This window comes from Capsicum annuum, chromosome 8 (genome assembly GCF_002878395.1).
Source record: "Capsicum annuum cultivar UCD-10X-F1 chromosome 8, UCD10Xv1.1, whole genome shotgun sequence".
NCBI lineage: Eukaryota > Viridiplantae > Streptophyta > Magnoliopsida > Solanales > Solanaceae > Capsicum > Capsicum annuum.
This window is the reverse complement of record NC_061118.1, coordinates 44,012,177-44,029,800: the sequence shown is the minus strand read 5'-3', so window position 1 is coordinate 44,029,800 and position 17,624 is coordinate 44,012,177. Positions and strand designations below refer to the sequence as shown.

Below are 17,624 nucleotides of genomic sequence, written 5' to 3'. Positions count from 1 at the left end.
TTAATGTCACCGCCTTTCGGCCGAAAACACTGTCCTAACAACAGAGATATCGAGTTCGATTTCTTGTCAGGTGTGTTGGAACAGTGTTTCTAGGCCATCAGCAACGTCGGGCGACGCTATTCTGACTGGTTTAAGGTTTGGAGGTAATTTGGTTGTCTCGCCGGTGTCGGAAATTGATTCTGCCGTTGGGGGATCTTATTTGGTGGCCTTTCGCTTGGATTTCAACCCTACTTATTCTGAAAGGCTTGGGTGGAGTTGCACTTATCTCAATTTTGATTTAAATTTGGGTGAAAGGGTTCTTTTACATTCTCTTCCCTTGTCAGTTGGTTCTAAAGATGATTGTAGTGATGTTCAAGGAGTAAATGCAATACCTCTGGCGTGTTTTCAGGTAGGAAAAGGAATGTCTAGATGGGTGGATGGGAAACATCTCAAATTTAGGGAATTTTTGGAGGAAAAGAGAATAGGGTGCTAGATTTGCTTCAAGGCATTGAAAAAGAAGCAAGAGGGGTTAGAGAAAAGAAGCAAGAAGGGCCCAGGAAGGGGAGGCAATGGGGTCCAGTTAAGGATAATGAGAGAAAGAAAACTAATAGTTTATAAAAGGAGAGATAAAAGTAAGAAAAATGATGGGGTTTTTGGGAAGGAGAGGGGTGGGGAAGAAGTTACTTCTGGTATCCGTGGATGTTAAAATTATTTCTTGGAATGTAAAGGGCTTGAACGACCCTAATAAGAGGGCCACCATTAAAGTAGGGTTTAGAGAATTAAAGTAGGGTTTAGAGAATGGGGGTAGATGTGATATGTATCCAAGAAACAAAAATGAAGACTGACTGAGAGATCAAGAGTGTATGGGGAAGGTGGGTGAAGTGTGATAATATTTCAGCTCGGGGAAGTGCTGGTTGAATTCTTTTGCTTTGGGATGATAGAAAGGTGGAATGTCTAGAGGTCTACGAGGGGGAGTTCATGTTAGGGGCGCGTTTTAGAAACATTGGCAATGGGTCAGAGTGGGGTTTTGGGGGCATCTTAGTTTTTGTGAAGAATTAGGAGGAGATGGCTTGGAGAGGGGGGATTCCTTGGGTGCTAGGTAGGGATTTTAATACCGTTAGCTTCCCAGAAGAGAGAATGAAGGGTAGGGTGGTCTCGAGGATAATAGAGGAGTTCTCGGAGTTTATTGATAATCATTCTCTTGTCTATTTTGCCTTTGATCAAAATTTCTCTTCTAAGATTGGTTTCAAATCATTATTCTATTTTGTTGGATTGTAGCAGAAGGAGATGGACGAGGTCTCCTTTTAGAATTGAGAACATATGGTTAAGAGTGGATGATTTCAACGATAAGAGTGGTCGGATGATGGAGCAGTTATGCGCTAGAGGAGAGGCCTTCTTTTAGGCTTGCCAAAAAGCTGAGATTGCTTAAGAAAAGACTTAAAAGGGGTGGAATAAAGAAGTGTTTGGTGGGGTGGCGGTGAAGATGAGAGAAATTATGTTTGAAGTGGGGGAGTTAAAGAGGTTTGAAGTGGAGAAGGAGCTAAAACTGAGGGAGAAAGAAAAGTGAGGTTGAAAAGAGAGCTAAAGGTGTTGGTTTTAGCTCAGGAGATCAGGAGATCAGTTGAAGATAAAAATCGAGGGCGTTATGGTTGGAGGTAGGGGATTCTAATACAAAGTTTTTTCACTGGGTAACGGTCGCAAATAGAAGAAGCAACTTTATAGAATTAGTGGAGGTTAATAGGGTGGTGCACGTTGGGAGGAGGAAGTAGAAAGGGCAATTGTAGACTATTATAGACGATTGCTTAGGAAGAAACAAACTGGAGGCCGAAGTTGGGGGAGATTGGGTTTTAGTCATGCTGACGAGGAGGAGTGTGAGTGGTTGGAAAGGGCAATCAAAGAGGAAGAGGAGTAAAGGGCGGTGGAGGGAGTGCGGGTGACAAACCTCCAGACTTGATGGTTTCTCTTTGGCTTTCTTCCAGAATTGCGGGGATAGTCAAACTGATGTGATGGATACTATTGCTGAGTTTCCAGAGAGGAGTGAATTTGAAAAGAGCTTGAATGCTTCGTTTGTTGTCATTATCCTTAAGCGCGAGAGAGCTTCGTGCACGAAGGGTTATAGACCTATTAGTCTAGTGGGCAACATTTATAAGATCATTTCTAAGGTGTTGTCCATAAGACTTAAAAAGGTGTTGGATGTGATTATATCTACTTTGCAAAATGCTTTTCTACAGGGTAAATAGATTTTGGATGCAATTTTGGTTTCAAATGAAGTGGTTGATTCAAGGAGAAAGCTAGGAGTGCCAAACAAGGAGTGCCGGGTGTGTTGTGCAAGCTTGATCTTGAGAAGGCCTACAATCATGTGTGCGGGAGTTTCCTAGATTACATCACAACTCAAATAGGATTTGGGGGAAAATAGATCAACTTTTGCATTTCTTCCGTGAGATTCAGTTTTGGTGAATGGCAATCCATGCGGATTTTTTTGGAAGTTCTAGGGGCCTGAGACAAGGGGATCCTTTATCTCTGAGCCTGTTCATCCTTGTTATGGAAGCTTTGAGTAGGATGATAGACAAATCTGTCTTGGGAGGTTTTTTAATGGGGTTTAATGCAGTGATTGAGGGTGTTGGAACAGTGCTGTTTTCTTACTTATTATTTGTAGACGATATTGTGGTTTGTTGTGATGCATATATGAACCAACTGGATCATTTAGGACAAACGCTTACTTGGTTTCAGGTGGTGTCGGGCCTTAAAATTAATTTGAGTAAGTGTGCTATTTTTCCTGTCGAGGACGTGGTTGAAATTGCGATGCTTGCTTAGGTTTTGAACTGCAGGGTGGTGGAGCTCCCGACTACCTATCTTGGACTACCGCTGGGTGCCTTAAAAAAGGATGTTTTGGTGTGGAATTCGGTTCTTCGGAGGGTTGAGAAGAGATCAGCGGGAGAGACACTTGTCTAAAAAAGGAAAATAGGTGCTTATTAAGAGCACTTTATTGAGTATACCCACTTACTTCATGTCTTTGTTCCAGGCTCCGGCTTCGGTCATAGGAAAACTAGAGAGGTTGCGCGGAAATTTCCTTTGGGATGGATCGGATGGGAAAAGGAATTTCACTTGGTGCATTGGAAGAATGTCACTTCTCCTAAAACATGGGGAGATCTTAAAATTAAAGATTTGGCGGTGTTTAACAAAGCTTTGTTGGGAAAATGGCTTTGGCTTTTCGGTTGGAGGTTCAAGCCTTTTGGAGATGGGTGATAGTTGATAAATATGGTGTAATGGAAGGGGGGGTTGGAGAACTAGAGATGTCACTATGCCTTTTGGATGTAGTTTGTGGAGGAATATAATGAAAGGATGAGATGATTTCAATAGAAATATCTCATTCAAGGTTGGAAATGGGAGGAGAGTTTACTTTTGGGGACAGGTGGTGTGGGGATAGCTTATTGAAAGATGATTTTCAGATTTTGTATTGAATGTCGTGCCAAAGAGACATGTCGGCCAAACAGATTAGGGAGATTCATGATGTTGAGACTTTTTGAGACTTGAGATTTAGAAGGCATTTCCACGATTGGAGGTGACTGACCCCCAAAGGTTGACGACCACCCTTCACCTGCTTTGTGCTGGGTTTGATGAACAATGAACTTTCTCTAGTAAATCTTTCTACGTGAAACTCCTATCTGGGAGGACGTCATATTTCCATGAGACATAATTTGAATAACGTTTTGTTGAAAAAGAGGGATTAGGAGAAGACATAGGACTTGGAATTTGATCCCTTTTGCGTTGATGTGGGTTATTTGCTTAGAGAGAAATAGGAATGCATTCTTTTGAGGGGGTAGAATCTAGTTTTTCTCGGGTGAGGAAGAGCCTCCGCCTCTCATTTTCTTTTGGTGCCTTGTATAGAAGAATGGGTGGACTCTGTAGAGAATCAGATTTTGTGTGTTCTGTAGTTTGTCTTTTTCCATTGTATATGACCAACTTGGCCTTGTTTATAAATGAAATACACTACTCCCCTTTACCCAAAAAAAAACAAAGCAACAAAACTATCTTTGATGTATTGTGAAAAATACAAATACTAGGTAAGGTAACTTGCTGCATATCTAAGATCCTCTAGGAATGTTCTATCAAAGAGATAATATGAAAAATGAGATTCTTTGCTATCGTTTGAGGTGGTAAATGTTTGGTTATTTATGCAAACACACAGTATTTTGGTCTCTTCTGGGATTTGAACCTGTGACCTCAAGTTCTCAACCCACTTTATTGACCACTAGGCCACACCCCCTTGGGTTCTGCGCTTTCATTATGTTTTAGAGGTCTTTTATGAGCTTGCAAGACATACTATAACCACACACAAGTCATAATGATGGTACAACTGTACAAGATATCTCCTCTCTTTGCAATATGTAACAATTTTTTATATAATTTAACTTTATTGAATTTTTACATTGTAACATAAGTTTTTCACTTTTGCAAACTTAAATTAGATTCATTTGTGTATATATATATGAAAGCAAGATTACCCCAAGGTATATGGTTTGTCAAACACACAATATTCTTGCTGTTCTTAGCTTCAATATGTATGTATGTTACATTTTCCCCAGTTGAAAAGAATTGGGGGGGGGGGGGGTGGGGGGGGGGGGGGGTGGGGGGGTGGGGCGGCTATTAGTGCTATATATGGTAAGGTCCTTGCACCTAAGGCTAGAGCTCAACTTTCTCAATCCATTGGAGAACAAGTACTATTTGTGTGATGCAAAATATACATATATGCAGGTGTATTTTGCTCCCTACAAAGAGGAAGATTGTGAGATACCACCCAACAAAGTTCCATCGAGATGTGGCACGATAGCTGCAAGCTCTAAGAGGACATAAAAATAATTAAGTATTTGCATTCTTCTTCTAGAAATATTGTAGAACACATATTTGAGAAGGCAATTGGTATGATTTTGAAGACATCCACTGCTGTAACATTGAATTCAAAGGGATATCATACTTGCTATTATTGCCATTCACAATTACATTAAAGTGGAATGAAAGGTGGATGATGCACTTTGAACTGTGAAAGTGAGATATGTTCCACTTCTTAATCCTGATGTTGGCATATCAAGTGGAAAATCAAAGTAATGATTTGTGTACGGTTATATGTGGTTTGATTGCTAATAATGCTTGTAAGATGGTAATTTTTAAAGGAGAAACTATGCTTTTCCCAAAAATGTTTGGTGAGGTACTTCTTTTTGGTATGGTTGCCTTTTCTTTTTGGTGGAAGCAGCCAAGACACGTGTAGTTTTCATGTGAATATTTTGCACTATTTAAGTATGTTTTCCCTTGCAAACATTATTTATTATTGTTTATTTAATCAAATAATTTATATTAATAAAAAACAAGCTTGTCTAAATAATTTAGAACTTAAAGACAATTTAGTTTGTAATTGAATCTATTTGCAGAAAATTTTCCATTCGATTTATATGTCCATGCTATGCACGAAGGCCCGGATACAACAAATAGGTTAGAATGGGAGATCTTTTAATAACTTACACACTTCTAGTATTTTTGGAATTGTACTTACCTACTTCTAGTATTAAGAGTTCTAAAGACATTTTAGTTATTTTGACAGGCATCAACTACTTATTTTTTGTTTCAATGCTTATATCCAAACACGTAGCCTTATTTGTATAATCATTTCCTAGGATTGAAGTTTAAAAGTTACTTTCATTTTGTTGAGCCGAATGTCCCTTATTGCTTTGGGTCAATCCAATGGAGATCATTCTTTTAAACGCTTATTCAATCCAATAAAGGTTTTCACCTAGGACCAAATGGGGAGTGAATATGTAAATTTGGTCTTGTGGACTAGGCACCAGGCATTGTAGATGAGAGTTCGAAACAAATACGAAGCACTCAATGAGAGGGTGAAGGACTATGATAATTAACTTGGATTATGAAGGTGGAGATGGAGGAGAATAATGAGAATATATGATAAAATAGTGATAACGTTAATCTAAAGGAACATAATGGAGCCAAGACAAGCTTTTTATTCAATGAGTTTTGAATTATGCGCCAAACTTTTCAGTTATAAGATAATGCACAAAATAGTGATAGTCGAATTTTCAAGCGGCAAGTGGCACACGGAGTATTTCTAGGTAGAAACTTTGCAGCAATCTTGATACAAGATGGAATGTGCGGAATGGAAATCCTGGCACTAGAATGAGAAATTAAAGAAGGGGCATGGGTGCCCCAGTTCGTAGGTGTGAGAGGTTGGCCTTGGATGGTTTCAAGCGGGTTAGGGGTAGACCGAAGAAATAATGGAGAGGAGTGATTAGACGGGACTTGGAGCAGTTACGACTCACTGAGGACATGACGCTCGATAGGAAGGTTTGGGGGAAGAATATTAGGATAGAGGGCTTAGGTGTGTGGTCAAGTCTTAAGCTGTAGTTAAGAGAGTTTGGTGTAGCTTGGTTAGTAATGCTAGGGTTGGGGGGAGGGGGTGTCCTTTGTTGGTTAATGTACTTTATTTTTGTGGTTGTTGTATCTCTGTTATTGTTATTATGTTGTGTGCCTGCGACTTTTGTCTACGGTCCTTTGTCTTGAGCCGGGGGTCTATCGGAAACAACCTCTCTACTTCTTCAGAGGTAGTGGTATGGACTGTGTACATTTTACTCTCCCCAGGCCCCGCTATGTGGGAATATACTGGGTTTGTTGTTGAAAGATAAAAGGATAGAAAGGTAGAGACACAAATTGAAATCAAGGGAACCAATACTATAATAAAGTAAAGACCTTAATATTCAGGATAAATATCTAAACCTCAAAAGCAAGACACAAGAATGGGACTAATAGACAACCATGATTATACTAAAATCAAGACCTCCTATTAAGAACACCAAACAAATATCTATACTATCAACACTCTCAAGAGGAATGATATTCTCAAGCAAGCAATCCTATCAACATTTTCTAGCAACTATGGCCTTAGCCTCAACTCTCTCAAGAGTTCCACTCATCAATTTTATCGTATCAAAATAGTTTATCTCAAATGAGTTATTCTCCTTTATTTATAGCCTACACTAATAATTACAAAATACCCTTAATGAAATAAGAGTCTTCTAAGTATGAGACTTACATGTCAAGAATAGCCACTTTGTGCCCATAGCCTTTTTCTCTCTTTAGATTCGAGGACAAATCCTTTTCAAAAAACAAAGAATGATGCAAGTCAAGTTTCATCAATATCATGAATTGAAGAAGAATCTGCTAAAGTGGAAGTACAAGGAATAAAGGCAAAAAAAAAAAAAAACAGAAAAGGGCAATGGAGGCAAAGTTTCTATTTTTGACATGCAAGTCTTATGCATAGAAGACTCTTATTTCATTAAGGTTATTTTTGTAAGTATTAGTATTGATTATAAATAAGGGAGAATAACTCATTTGAGATAGACTATTTTGATATGATGAATTGATAGGTGAAACTCTTGAGAGAGTTGAGGCTAAGACCATAGTTGCTAGGAAATGTTGATGGGATTGCTTGCTCGAGGATATTATTCCTCTGAGATGTCTCGATAGTACAGGTGCTTGTTTGATGTTCTTAATAGGAGGTCTTGATTTTAGTATAACCATGGTTGCCTATTAGTTCCATTTTTGTGTGTCGCTTTTGAGGTTTAGATATTTATCTTGATAGATCTTTACTTTAATATAGTATTGGTTGCCTTGATTTCAATTTGTGTCTCTACCTTTCTAGCCTTTTTCTTTAATTTCTCATTTTAGTGTCAGGATTTTCATTCCGCACATTTCGTCTTGTGTCATTTGGTATCAGAGCCAAATTAGTGATTCACTTTATGGATCTCAATCCTAGGTTCTTAATGTCAAAAATTCAAAAAAAATAAAATAAAATTCATCAAAAACACAAATCTAAAAACTTTTGTGTTTAATTTGTTGTTTTTGACACTAGATTCGTATTCTCTAGTGTTTTTTGTGTTTAGATTTGAAATTTGGATTGATTTCGAGGTGTTTCTAAATTTCACCGTTGTTGAGTTTGAAGAAGGTGAAGTGGATTTGTAGATCTAGGTGAAATTGGAGGCTCTTTAGTATTGAGGTTTGTTCTTCACATTTGGAGTTCAAATCTGAAATTTGAGTGGAAAAGGAGTAGAAATCCATTAGGATTTTGATTTGGGTGTTGTTCATGGAGTTCTTCATGACTTGAAGAAATTGCAAATGAGTTTCTAGATTTGAAAATTTTAGCTTGGAATTGGAGGTTAAAAGGTGTTGGAGGTGGGTTTCCACGATGAAGGGAGCCTAGATTTCAAATTTATCAAATTTCGAGTTGAAACGAACAAGTTGTAAATTTTAAAGTTCATTGTCTTCTTGAGTTTTCTTCATAATCTTCATGTCTTGAAGAAGAATATTCAAAAATCTGTGTTAGATCCAAAAAGAAAGAGAGAAAATGTTTTGGCTGTTGATCCAAACAGAGAGGAAAAAGACATGGAAGGAAGTACAAGGGTACAATTTCTTGGCAGCTTCTCAAGTTTTCTTTTGTTGTGCATTTTGGGATAATTTTCAGCTCTTTTTCAAGATTTTTTTCCACATTGTTTGAGCATTTTCTCCTTAGATTTCAACTCAGTTTCTTCCCAAATGAATTTTTTAGTTCAAATCTTGGTACAAAGGAGTTGGAACAAGAACATTTAAATGTTTGGGGGTTTCTCATCCCTAGGTAAAGAAGATCTTTCATGTGAGCTTCAAGGTTTAGATTCGGGGACGAATCCTTTTCAAAAAGGGAGACTAATGCAAGTCAAGTTTCATCAATATCATGGATTGAAGAATTGAAGCTCGAGAATATGCTAAAGTGGAAGTACAAGGAATAAAGGCAAAAAAAAAAAATAGAAAAGGGCTATGGAGGCAAAGTGACTATTCTTGACATGCAAGTCTTATGCACAGAAGACTCATAATTCATTAAGGGTATTTTTGTAAGTATTAGTATAGGCTATAAATAAGGGAGAATAACTCATTTTAGATAGACTATTTTGATATGATGAATTGATGGGTGAAACTTTTGAGAGAGTTGAGGCTAAGACCATAGTTGCTAGGAAATGTTGATGGGATTGCTTGCTTGAGGATATCATTCCTCTGTTATGTCTCGATAGTACAAGTGCTTGTTTGATGTTCTTAATAGGAGGTCTTGATTTTAGCATAACCATGGTTGCCTATTAGTCCCATTTTTGTGTCTTGTTTTTGAGGTTTAGATATTTATCTTGAATATTATGGAGGTCGTTACTTTAATATAGTATTGGTTGCCTTGATTTCAATTTGTGTCTCTACCTTTCTATCCTTTTATCTTTAATTTCTCATTTTAGTGTCAGAATTTCCATTCCGCACATTCCGTCTTATTTCAAATCTTGAGCATCTCCTGGCTATGGAGATTTGGAATAGAGGAACATGCACTATGGAATGAGGGGATACCAAAAAAATATGGAACTATGGAAAGAGGTTGATGAACTATAAACATTATTACTCCTTTATGGGTGGCTCTTTGGAAAATTACACTAAAGGGGTATTAAAAGAGCTTAATGGGCTATATAACTTCCAAGGCTGGGAATAGGAGTTGGTTAGTACCTGGAGATACTAGTGGTGTGGGGTTAACATTTTGAGAGGAAGTTTCCAAAGCATCTTTAAAAATTTCATGCCAAAAGGAATTGACAGTCCAAAATTTTCGGAGATCACAACTGTAGCATCTCCATTTAAGTAGAAACCTTCAGGATTGGGAGAGAAAAGAATTTCTAGTTTCAAGAAATGCTTTATAAACAAAACTTGTCATAAGATACACATAATTCATAGAGATGGAAGTTAGAGAATGACATGTGTTTATGTTAAGATGCTAGCCAGAGAGGAGAACCTCCCTGCACTTCGCTGTTTGGTTTCCAGGTTGCCTAAAGTGTTTTTTATATGGCTGGCGGCTAGAGGAGTGATCTTGACAGCCGACAACCTGAGTCAAAGGAGGATCATCCTACGTTGGATGGTGTTTCTTGCACAAAAATTCGCGAGGGTGTGGAACACCTCCTAGTTTTGCCATGTAGCATCACGGTTATGGTCAGAGATTCTAGGATGGTTTGGTCTTATGCGGACTATGCTTGGGACGAGAAGCGATGTTTATTCAGTGGGAATGGCATATTGTTTCATTGGCTCTTATGTGTGTTGTGTGGACTGTGAAGAGAGAAATATCATAGCTTTTGAAGGAACTGGACATGATTTTGTACATTTTAAGAATAGCCTTTAATCTCTCATCTTTTTGATGCACCCATGGATTTGTTTGTATCAAGGAATGAAGTGTCATTTGTAGATAACCATGCATTTTTGTAGTTTTCTGCTTTTCTGGTATGGGACTTATATACCGGAGTTTCTTGTAACTAACGAAAGCTTTATTTACTTTATTAATGAATATATGACCTAGAAACTGAAATTTCAGTGCACTCCTCAGCGAAAAAAATTTCCAGGATCTCTTCAACCAGTTCTCGCATAGAGAAGAAATTGGAAGGGCCAAAGCAATAGGCGGTTAGTGTGAAATCATTCCATCTCATACTTGTTAATTGATGATATAAATTCCCCCCAGAGCAACATGACTTCCATAGTACCCCGGAAAGCTTTTATGTTTTGGTCTGGTTGGTGGAAAGCCATACTCACTTAAGAGAACATGAGAAACTGGAACATTGTTTATGTCAATCCATGCTTCATGAGTAAAAGCACAAGGAAACATGTGAATCATGTTCTACTTCATTGCAATTGGTGCATGACTATGAACTACAATTTTGGGTCCTCGTCGTAAAGAGGGTATGTCAAGAGCGATTAGAGAGTTATTTCACAGTTTGGCTTCAACATAGAAAGGAGAAGAGCCATGGGAAATTGTCCCTTTGGCACATATCAGGACAACATGAAGAAAAAGAAACTGGCAAGCTTTTGAAGGCATACTGATTTGCTTCATATTGTTTAAAGAATATTTTTATTTGCCACATCCTTGGTGTGTGTTCAGGTCCCAATTGATGTGGGTTATCGATGTAGGGTGTCATATTTGTCTAATATTTTGTTTTTGTGTGTTGTATACTAGAGTTTTCTCCTCCTATCATACATCAATAAAATCCTTGCCCTATAATAAAAGGAGATTGTCACTCAAATGAGAATGATGGTAGATACAGAGAACAGTGTTTACTATAGCAACAAACAAAAGAATATTGAAGAACAGCTCTGGTAGATTTAGTTGCTTTTAGCTTTATTTGCTGCATAAATAAATGTAGCATTCTAGAGTTAGTTGCTAGTTGTCGTGAGTGGCTTGAGCTCGAAACCTTCTTATGTCATTATGCTCTTTAGCTGCGCCAACTGATCTTGGGTTGATGCATAGTCGATTTCTTTTACTGCTTAAATGTCAATACATAATGCGGCAGCTCTGGGTTAGTTTTTGGGATAACAGGATTTCTTTTGTGTAGATTATTTCCATGGCCATCCCATCCAACAGAACATGAATTAGGGTAACATGTATGAGAAAACTCAATTTACCTTGTTCAAAAAAAAAACATGTATGAGAAAACTCTTAGATCTGCTACTTATTGTAATTTATCACTGCCAATCATTTGTTTATTTTCCTTTCTGGGAAAACATTTAGACCTGCTACTTTTGCAATTTATTGTTACGACAATTACTTATTCGTTACCCTTTGGGGGGCGTGTGCGTGTTCTGTACTAGTTGTTCTGCTTACTTTTCTTGGGATGATAATTAAAGCTCTATCTTGCCAATGTATATTCTCTTGAGAAGTGTGGGATTTTGACTTGCTGGATTTTCATGCAGGTTCAGATCTGAGATATCCTTGCCAATCATGAAAGAATTGGTTCCGCATTATCTTCAAGAAAGTGGCAAGGTTTGTTTCAAATCATGTTTGATATCGTTAACCTTCCATCCATACTCTTTATGATCTAGTTGTGCTTGGTGTATGAACTGATATTCTAATGTTTCATTGGGGAGTTTATTTCGTTGTTCAGCTTCTTATTTCATCTCTTCTTCTGGGAGTTCAATTTCTTTTCCTTCTAGACTGATGGTTTATAGCTGCAGTACTAGGGCTAGGGTAGCTCGTCAGTGTTCGAGATTGAAATCTTCTCTATTTGAATATTCCAAGTTATTTTGCTTTTTGTGGAAAAGTTTTTACACACTTTTTCACGAAGATTATTTTGGGTATGATGAGGAAAGCACTGCATCAAGGTATTCACAAAAAATAAAAGAAGTAAAGAGCCCTATAGGAACATGATATTTTACTTGGAGCATCCAATCACCAACACTGATTGGAAAGTATATATAATCGAAATATGGAAAAAATCATGAAGATTATGCTAATATCTACATAATTGTTTCACTTCCTTCATACTCTATCCTTTTCTTTCTTTCCAAATTGCCACCTGAGCGCCAAAAGTGCTACTTGAGATGTTCTCTTTTGCTCCTTCTTTTGAACTTCCACTAGACTGACATCTCTGTGATTGTTAATGGCATTACCCTCTCAATGCCAATCCCAAACGTTCATTGCATTAACACTTGTATGCAATTGTGCAATGAAAGCAATAAGTGCGGAACGTCCTCCACCTTAATCTTGCCATGAAGATGTGAATACCAAAAGATATAGATTGTCCTACTTTTCCTCAAGGTTTAAGCGACTTATAGTGGTCTACTGCAATCTGTTCTTAGTGTGATTTCTTTTTGACGAACATGTCGTCCATATTTCTACAGATTTTGAACACCTCTTACAATCTCTAAAGGAACCTACTCAACCTACCTATTCTTATGGAGACATACTCAACCTATGTGCTCTTAATTGACTCCTTAACTGCTCTAGAAGAATCTTAGAACTCTAAGAATCAGTATGCTCTTTATTGTTTACTCATTGTGATATTGAGTCGTAGACTCAACAAGCCTACTATAGCCAGTAATCTTTGACTTGATAGTTTTGAAGCATCTGATGGGTGTTATGAACTTTTGAATAGGTGGTTTGTTCCATGTGCCGTATCCTTGGTGGATAGAGTTATCTTGGTATCTGTTGTTGATGGGAGGTGACAGGTATCCCGTGGATTTAATCGAGGTGCCCGAAAGCAGACCTGGACACCACGGTTATTTAAAAAAAAATGAACTTGTTGAACTTTCAATGCCATACCTTCTCTTTCCTGTTGCTTTCGTCCTGCACATGAAATCTTAATCTTTCTCTTTCCAGATTCCCTTTTCCTATTTTTTTTAAACCTGATGTACCAACTGCATCACAATGCTCGCCAATCTTCAACAATGAGTTATTTTCGAATTTCCTGTCTCTATCTTTTGAAGAACTTCTGTCAGATCATTTTGATTGTGAACCAGACATAGCCTACACTTTTCTTTAGTTTCCTTTCGTATCTTTTGAATTAAAATTCGTTAGATAGGAAGGTATGGAGGACACGACTAATGGTAGAAGGTTAGTAGGTGGGAGTGCGTCCATGCTAACATGTAAGATTGCTTTGTCTTGTTTTCCTTACTAGTAGTCATAGTTCTACGCTTGTAGTTTCTTGTTCTTGGATTTTTGTTGATATATGTTGTTTTGGGTAGATCAATTGAGTTTTATTTTGTTGTAGTACCGTTCTGTTACCATCTGGTGTTTTGTTACTACTAAACTTATTATCTCTTTGTAATTCGTTTACGTCTTTTTCTAGACACTTTTTGCCTTGAGCCGAGGCCTATCCGAACCAGCCTCTCTACCTCACCTCTGAGGGTAGAGGCAAGGACTGCGTACACTCTACCCTCCCCATAAACCCAAACCCACTTTCTGGGAATACACTCAGCATGTTGTTGATGTTTTATCTTGAATCACTATTTTTTCAGCGGAGATAATATCTGGAACAGCTATATTGCTCTTTCTCTTCCTAGCCATAGATAATTGTTTTTTTTCTTAGGCAGCTTCCACCTGATGATTAGTTTTCGTCCGAACTTAGCCATTTGGTCAACTCCCATTGGATTTTACTCTTTTGGTTATGTTCGTTTTATTTTTGACAGGTAACTCGCATGATAGTCCTGATGACGTGATAATTTCTTTATGTTTCCTTTCTTGTAGGAGAGGCTGGATTACTTGGAGGATGGAAAGAATATCTTCAAGCTTCGGTTACGACTATGTTCATCATTATACCCAGTGAGTGAGCGCATTAGGGACTTTTTCCTCGAGTATGATAGGCATACTCTACGGACAAGCCCCCCTTGGGGATCTGAGCTTCTTGAGGTAACATAACTAGTGTTGCATTGACCGTACTGTACAAAAGTTGGGACTTCATTCCCCTTTTCTGTTTGTTGATTTATTTGAAAAGTTAACTGAAAAGGACTGAATATTCCTGGAACTTAAAAATCAACGGAAATATAGAGAAATTGGTAGTAGGGAACTATCTTGGTAATCAGATACTAAGGCCCCATTTGTTTGGACTTTTGGCTATATTTGTTTTTATTAAGATTTAGACGCCTGAATCTGAATGCATATCTGATAATTAAGATGTTGTCTCTAGATTCGAACACTGAATGATTAAGAGACTCTTTGTTTCTTAACATCTGAATGTAATGATTTATTAATGTATAAACATAGTAAGTATACAATTCAAATAAAACAATTATTAATTTTAAAAAATATAATTTAATAAAATAAATGTCGTATTTGAACAATACGATAACATTAAGATAATTAATATAGTCCCTCAAAATAAAATTTTAACAATATACCAGAAATATGTATTATATCAATATTATATTTTGAGAAAATGTTAAAATAATAAGATCATTAACTAATAAAATATAAAATGTATAGTTAATAGTTTCTCCGTCCATTTTCACTTGTCTACTATTGACTTGACACAATTTTAAGTAGCAATAAATAATAGATATAATTTTACTATATCACACTTTGAATATAATAAATTTAGTGTTTGGAATAGTTTTTAATAATAAAGATAAAATGGACACAATCAGAAATTATCCATTATTTTTTAAATTGGATAAATATTATTGAACACCTATTTTTAGTATAATGGACAAGTAAAAATAAACTGATGGAGGAATAATCTAAATTATATTAAATATTAATATTAAAGCAATATGATTGTTGTATCAAATGGTTTGCCGAAGAAGCGTCATTAGTTGTTAGTATTTAACATTTTGCGTAATAAAGAGCACTGAATTGGTCTTCATACTTTAGCACGGGTCTGACCAATTCAGACCTAATAAGACCCATTAAGTGGTAAAAAAATAAATTAACTTTATGTGCTAAAGTCTGAATAAATCAGATTCAAACCCCATTAAGACCTTCTGTTTTTGCACTTAACGGAGGTTTGAATCTAAATAGCCATTAAGTTCATTTGTTTTTTAATTTTTTTTACCATTTAATGGGTCTTATTAGGTTTGAACCGGTCAGACCTACGCTAAAGTCTAAAGACCCATTCAGTAATGTTAAATGCTAATAACTGATGACGCTTCCCCGGCAAACCATTTGATACAACAATCATATTGTTTTAATATCATTATTGAATATAATTTAGAATATTACTCCCTCTGTTTATTTTTACTTGTCTAGTACACTAAAAATAGGTGTTCAAGAATATTTGTCCAATTTTAAAGAGCAATGAATAGTTTATCATTTGTGTCCATTTTGTCCCTATTGCTAATACTACTATTCAAAACACTAAATATATATTCAAAGTGCGATGTAGTAAAATTATATCTATTATTTATTGTTTCTTAAAATTTTTGTCAAGTTGATGGTGGACAAATAAAAATGGACGGAGGGACTATCAACTATATATTTTATTAGATAATGATGTTATTATATTATATTATATTATATTTTCTATAAATATATTATTGATGTAATATATATTACTAGTATATTGTTAAAATTTTATCTTGAGGGGCTATATCAATTATGTTATTGTTGTCGTATTATTCAATTACCAAATTTATTTTTTAAATTATATTTCTCATATTAGTTAGGTTCTTTTTGAATTGTATATTTATTATGTTTTTAAATAAATAAAATATTTACATTCAGATGCTAAAATCAAGCCGTTTTAATCACCCAGTGTTCATATCTAGAGACAACATCTTAATCATCAAATGTGCATTCAGATTCAGACGTCTTAATATTAATAAAAACAAATGCAGCCTTAGAAAAGAGTCTTAATGGTATTTAGAATCTTTTAAACATGCTAATTTATTTACAACCTTTATAACTGGCACATTAATAAGTACATCTGGCAATTAGCTTCCTCTTAGCTTGGCCAAATTCTTCTTAAAATCTAAGTAGCTTCCATTTAGTTTGGCTGTTCTTTTAAATTAGTTTATTGTTTTACTATTCTTTTATTCCCCATGGGCCACGACTATTCTGGCTTCAGCTCGTCACTTTTCTTCGTCCATCTATCATGTTCTTCGTCATTCAGCTCGGTTTTGATTCATTTTTTCGAGATGAAAACAATGGTTATAACCTCGTCCTTTGTCTTTCATACACGCAATCTGAAATTTCAACTCCATCTCTGTTTCAGTCCTATGTGCCTCACACCCATGGAATATTTTGACAATATTACTCCAAGTTAGCTGACCTGTCAAATCACTACTCGAAATCTGAGTATTCCTCAATCTTATAAGATAATTTATCAAGCCAGCAGTTTGCATCAGTTGATTTGTCTGGTCTACCTCTATTTTTCGTTAGGGAAATATCATCCTCACATAATCGGCTAGTTGGCACCATGGATTGCCAGCAATGTGCTCAAACTGGTAGCATACATATCCTTAATCCAACCATTTTTTATCGATTAACTGTCCCACCATGGCCAAGTAAGTTGCTCGGCAATGCCAAGTCCGTTTTGTCTCAGGGAAGTACTAAGCTAACTTTATTTCTGACCTCCTGTTCAAATTTTAATATACAAATTCAATGGTTATGTCATTGATGAAGTCAAGAGAATAACTAAGAATAAGATATTCTAATTAGGAACCCGAAGAACTTGGAAGCTTTGCTTGTTTCATATAACTTGTACCTCCTGCATAAGGAGCGCTCTTGTTAGTTTTTAATGACCAGTTCAGTAAAAGTTCTCTCTTTCTCTCTTTCCAAAGCTGTCATGATGTCTAATTCAGCTTGTAGGGTGAAATTCATCTTCTATCCCTGATAATGTTCTGCTTGGTAGTCGCTGAAAAGAATTGGAAGCTCTGAACCTGTTGCTTTTCAACTATGCATTGTGATGAAATGGTACTTAAAGTTATCCAACTTTTGCAGGCTATCAATAGTTTGAAGAATGTTGATTCCACTGCTTTGCTTCAATTTCTTTATCCAATCTTAAACATGCTTCTCCATCTTATTGGTAATGGGGGAGAGACTCTTCAGGTTTGAGACAATCATTGCTGGTGCTTATCATGATACCCGCCTTTTTGTTTCACTTGCTTCTCAAATACTGTACCTCTTTTTCTCCCTTCACAATTGTTTTCATCTGTTGGGTTCTGCAGCACAATTCTAAATGGTAAATACTGAGGTTTCTTTTTTCACTTTCTACTTTCAGGTTGCTGCCTTTAGAGCTACGGTTAATATTTTAACAAGGTATATTTTATAATTTCTCTATGGCTTGGTTTAAAAGATAGTAAAAAGGTTTCAGGAGTAAGAAATTATATTG

General features: G+C 36.4%; 1 protein-coding gene across 10 annotated transcripts in view; it reads left to right on the top strand.

Moving 5' to 3' along the window:
• The window catches only part of LOC107846697 (guanine nucleotide exchange factor SPIKE 1), a 100,313-nt gene that overhangs the window by 30,705 nt on the left and 51,984 nt on the right, over positions 1-17,624 (top strand). For all 10 annotated transcript variants that reach the window (XM_047395421.1, XM_047395420.1, XM_016691020.2 and 7 more), the window contains 4 exons: positions 11,773-11,842; positions 14,045-14,206; positions 17,234-17,341; positions 17,514-17,551. In XM_047395421.1, the coding sequence (XP_047251377.1) occupies positions 11,773-11,842; positions 14,045-14,206; positions 17,234-17,341; positions 17,514-17,551 (378 nt within the window). The remainder of the gene's footprint in view (positions 1-11,772; positions 11,843-14,044; positions 14,207-17,233; positions 17,342-17,513; positions 17,552-17,624) is intronic.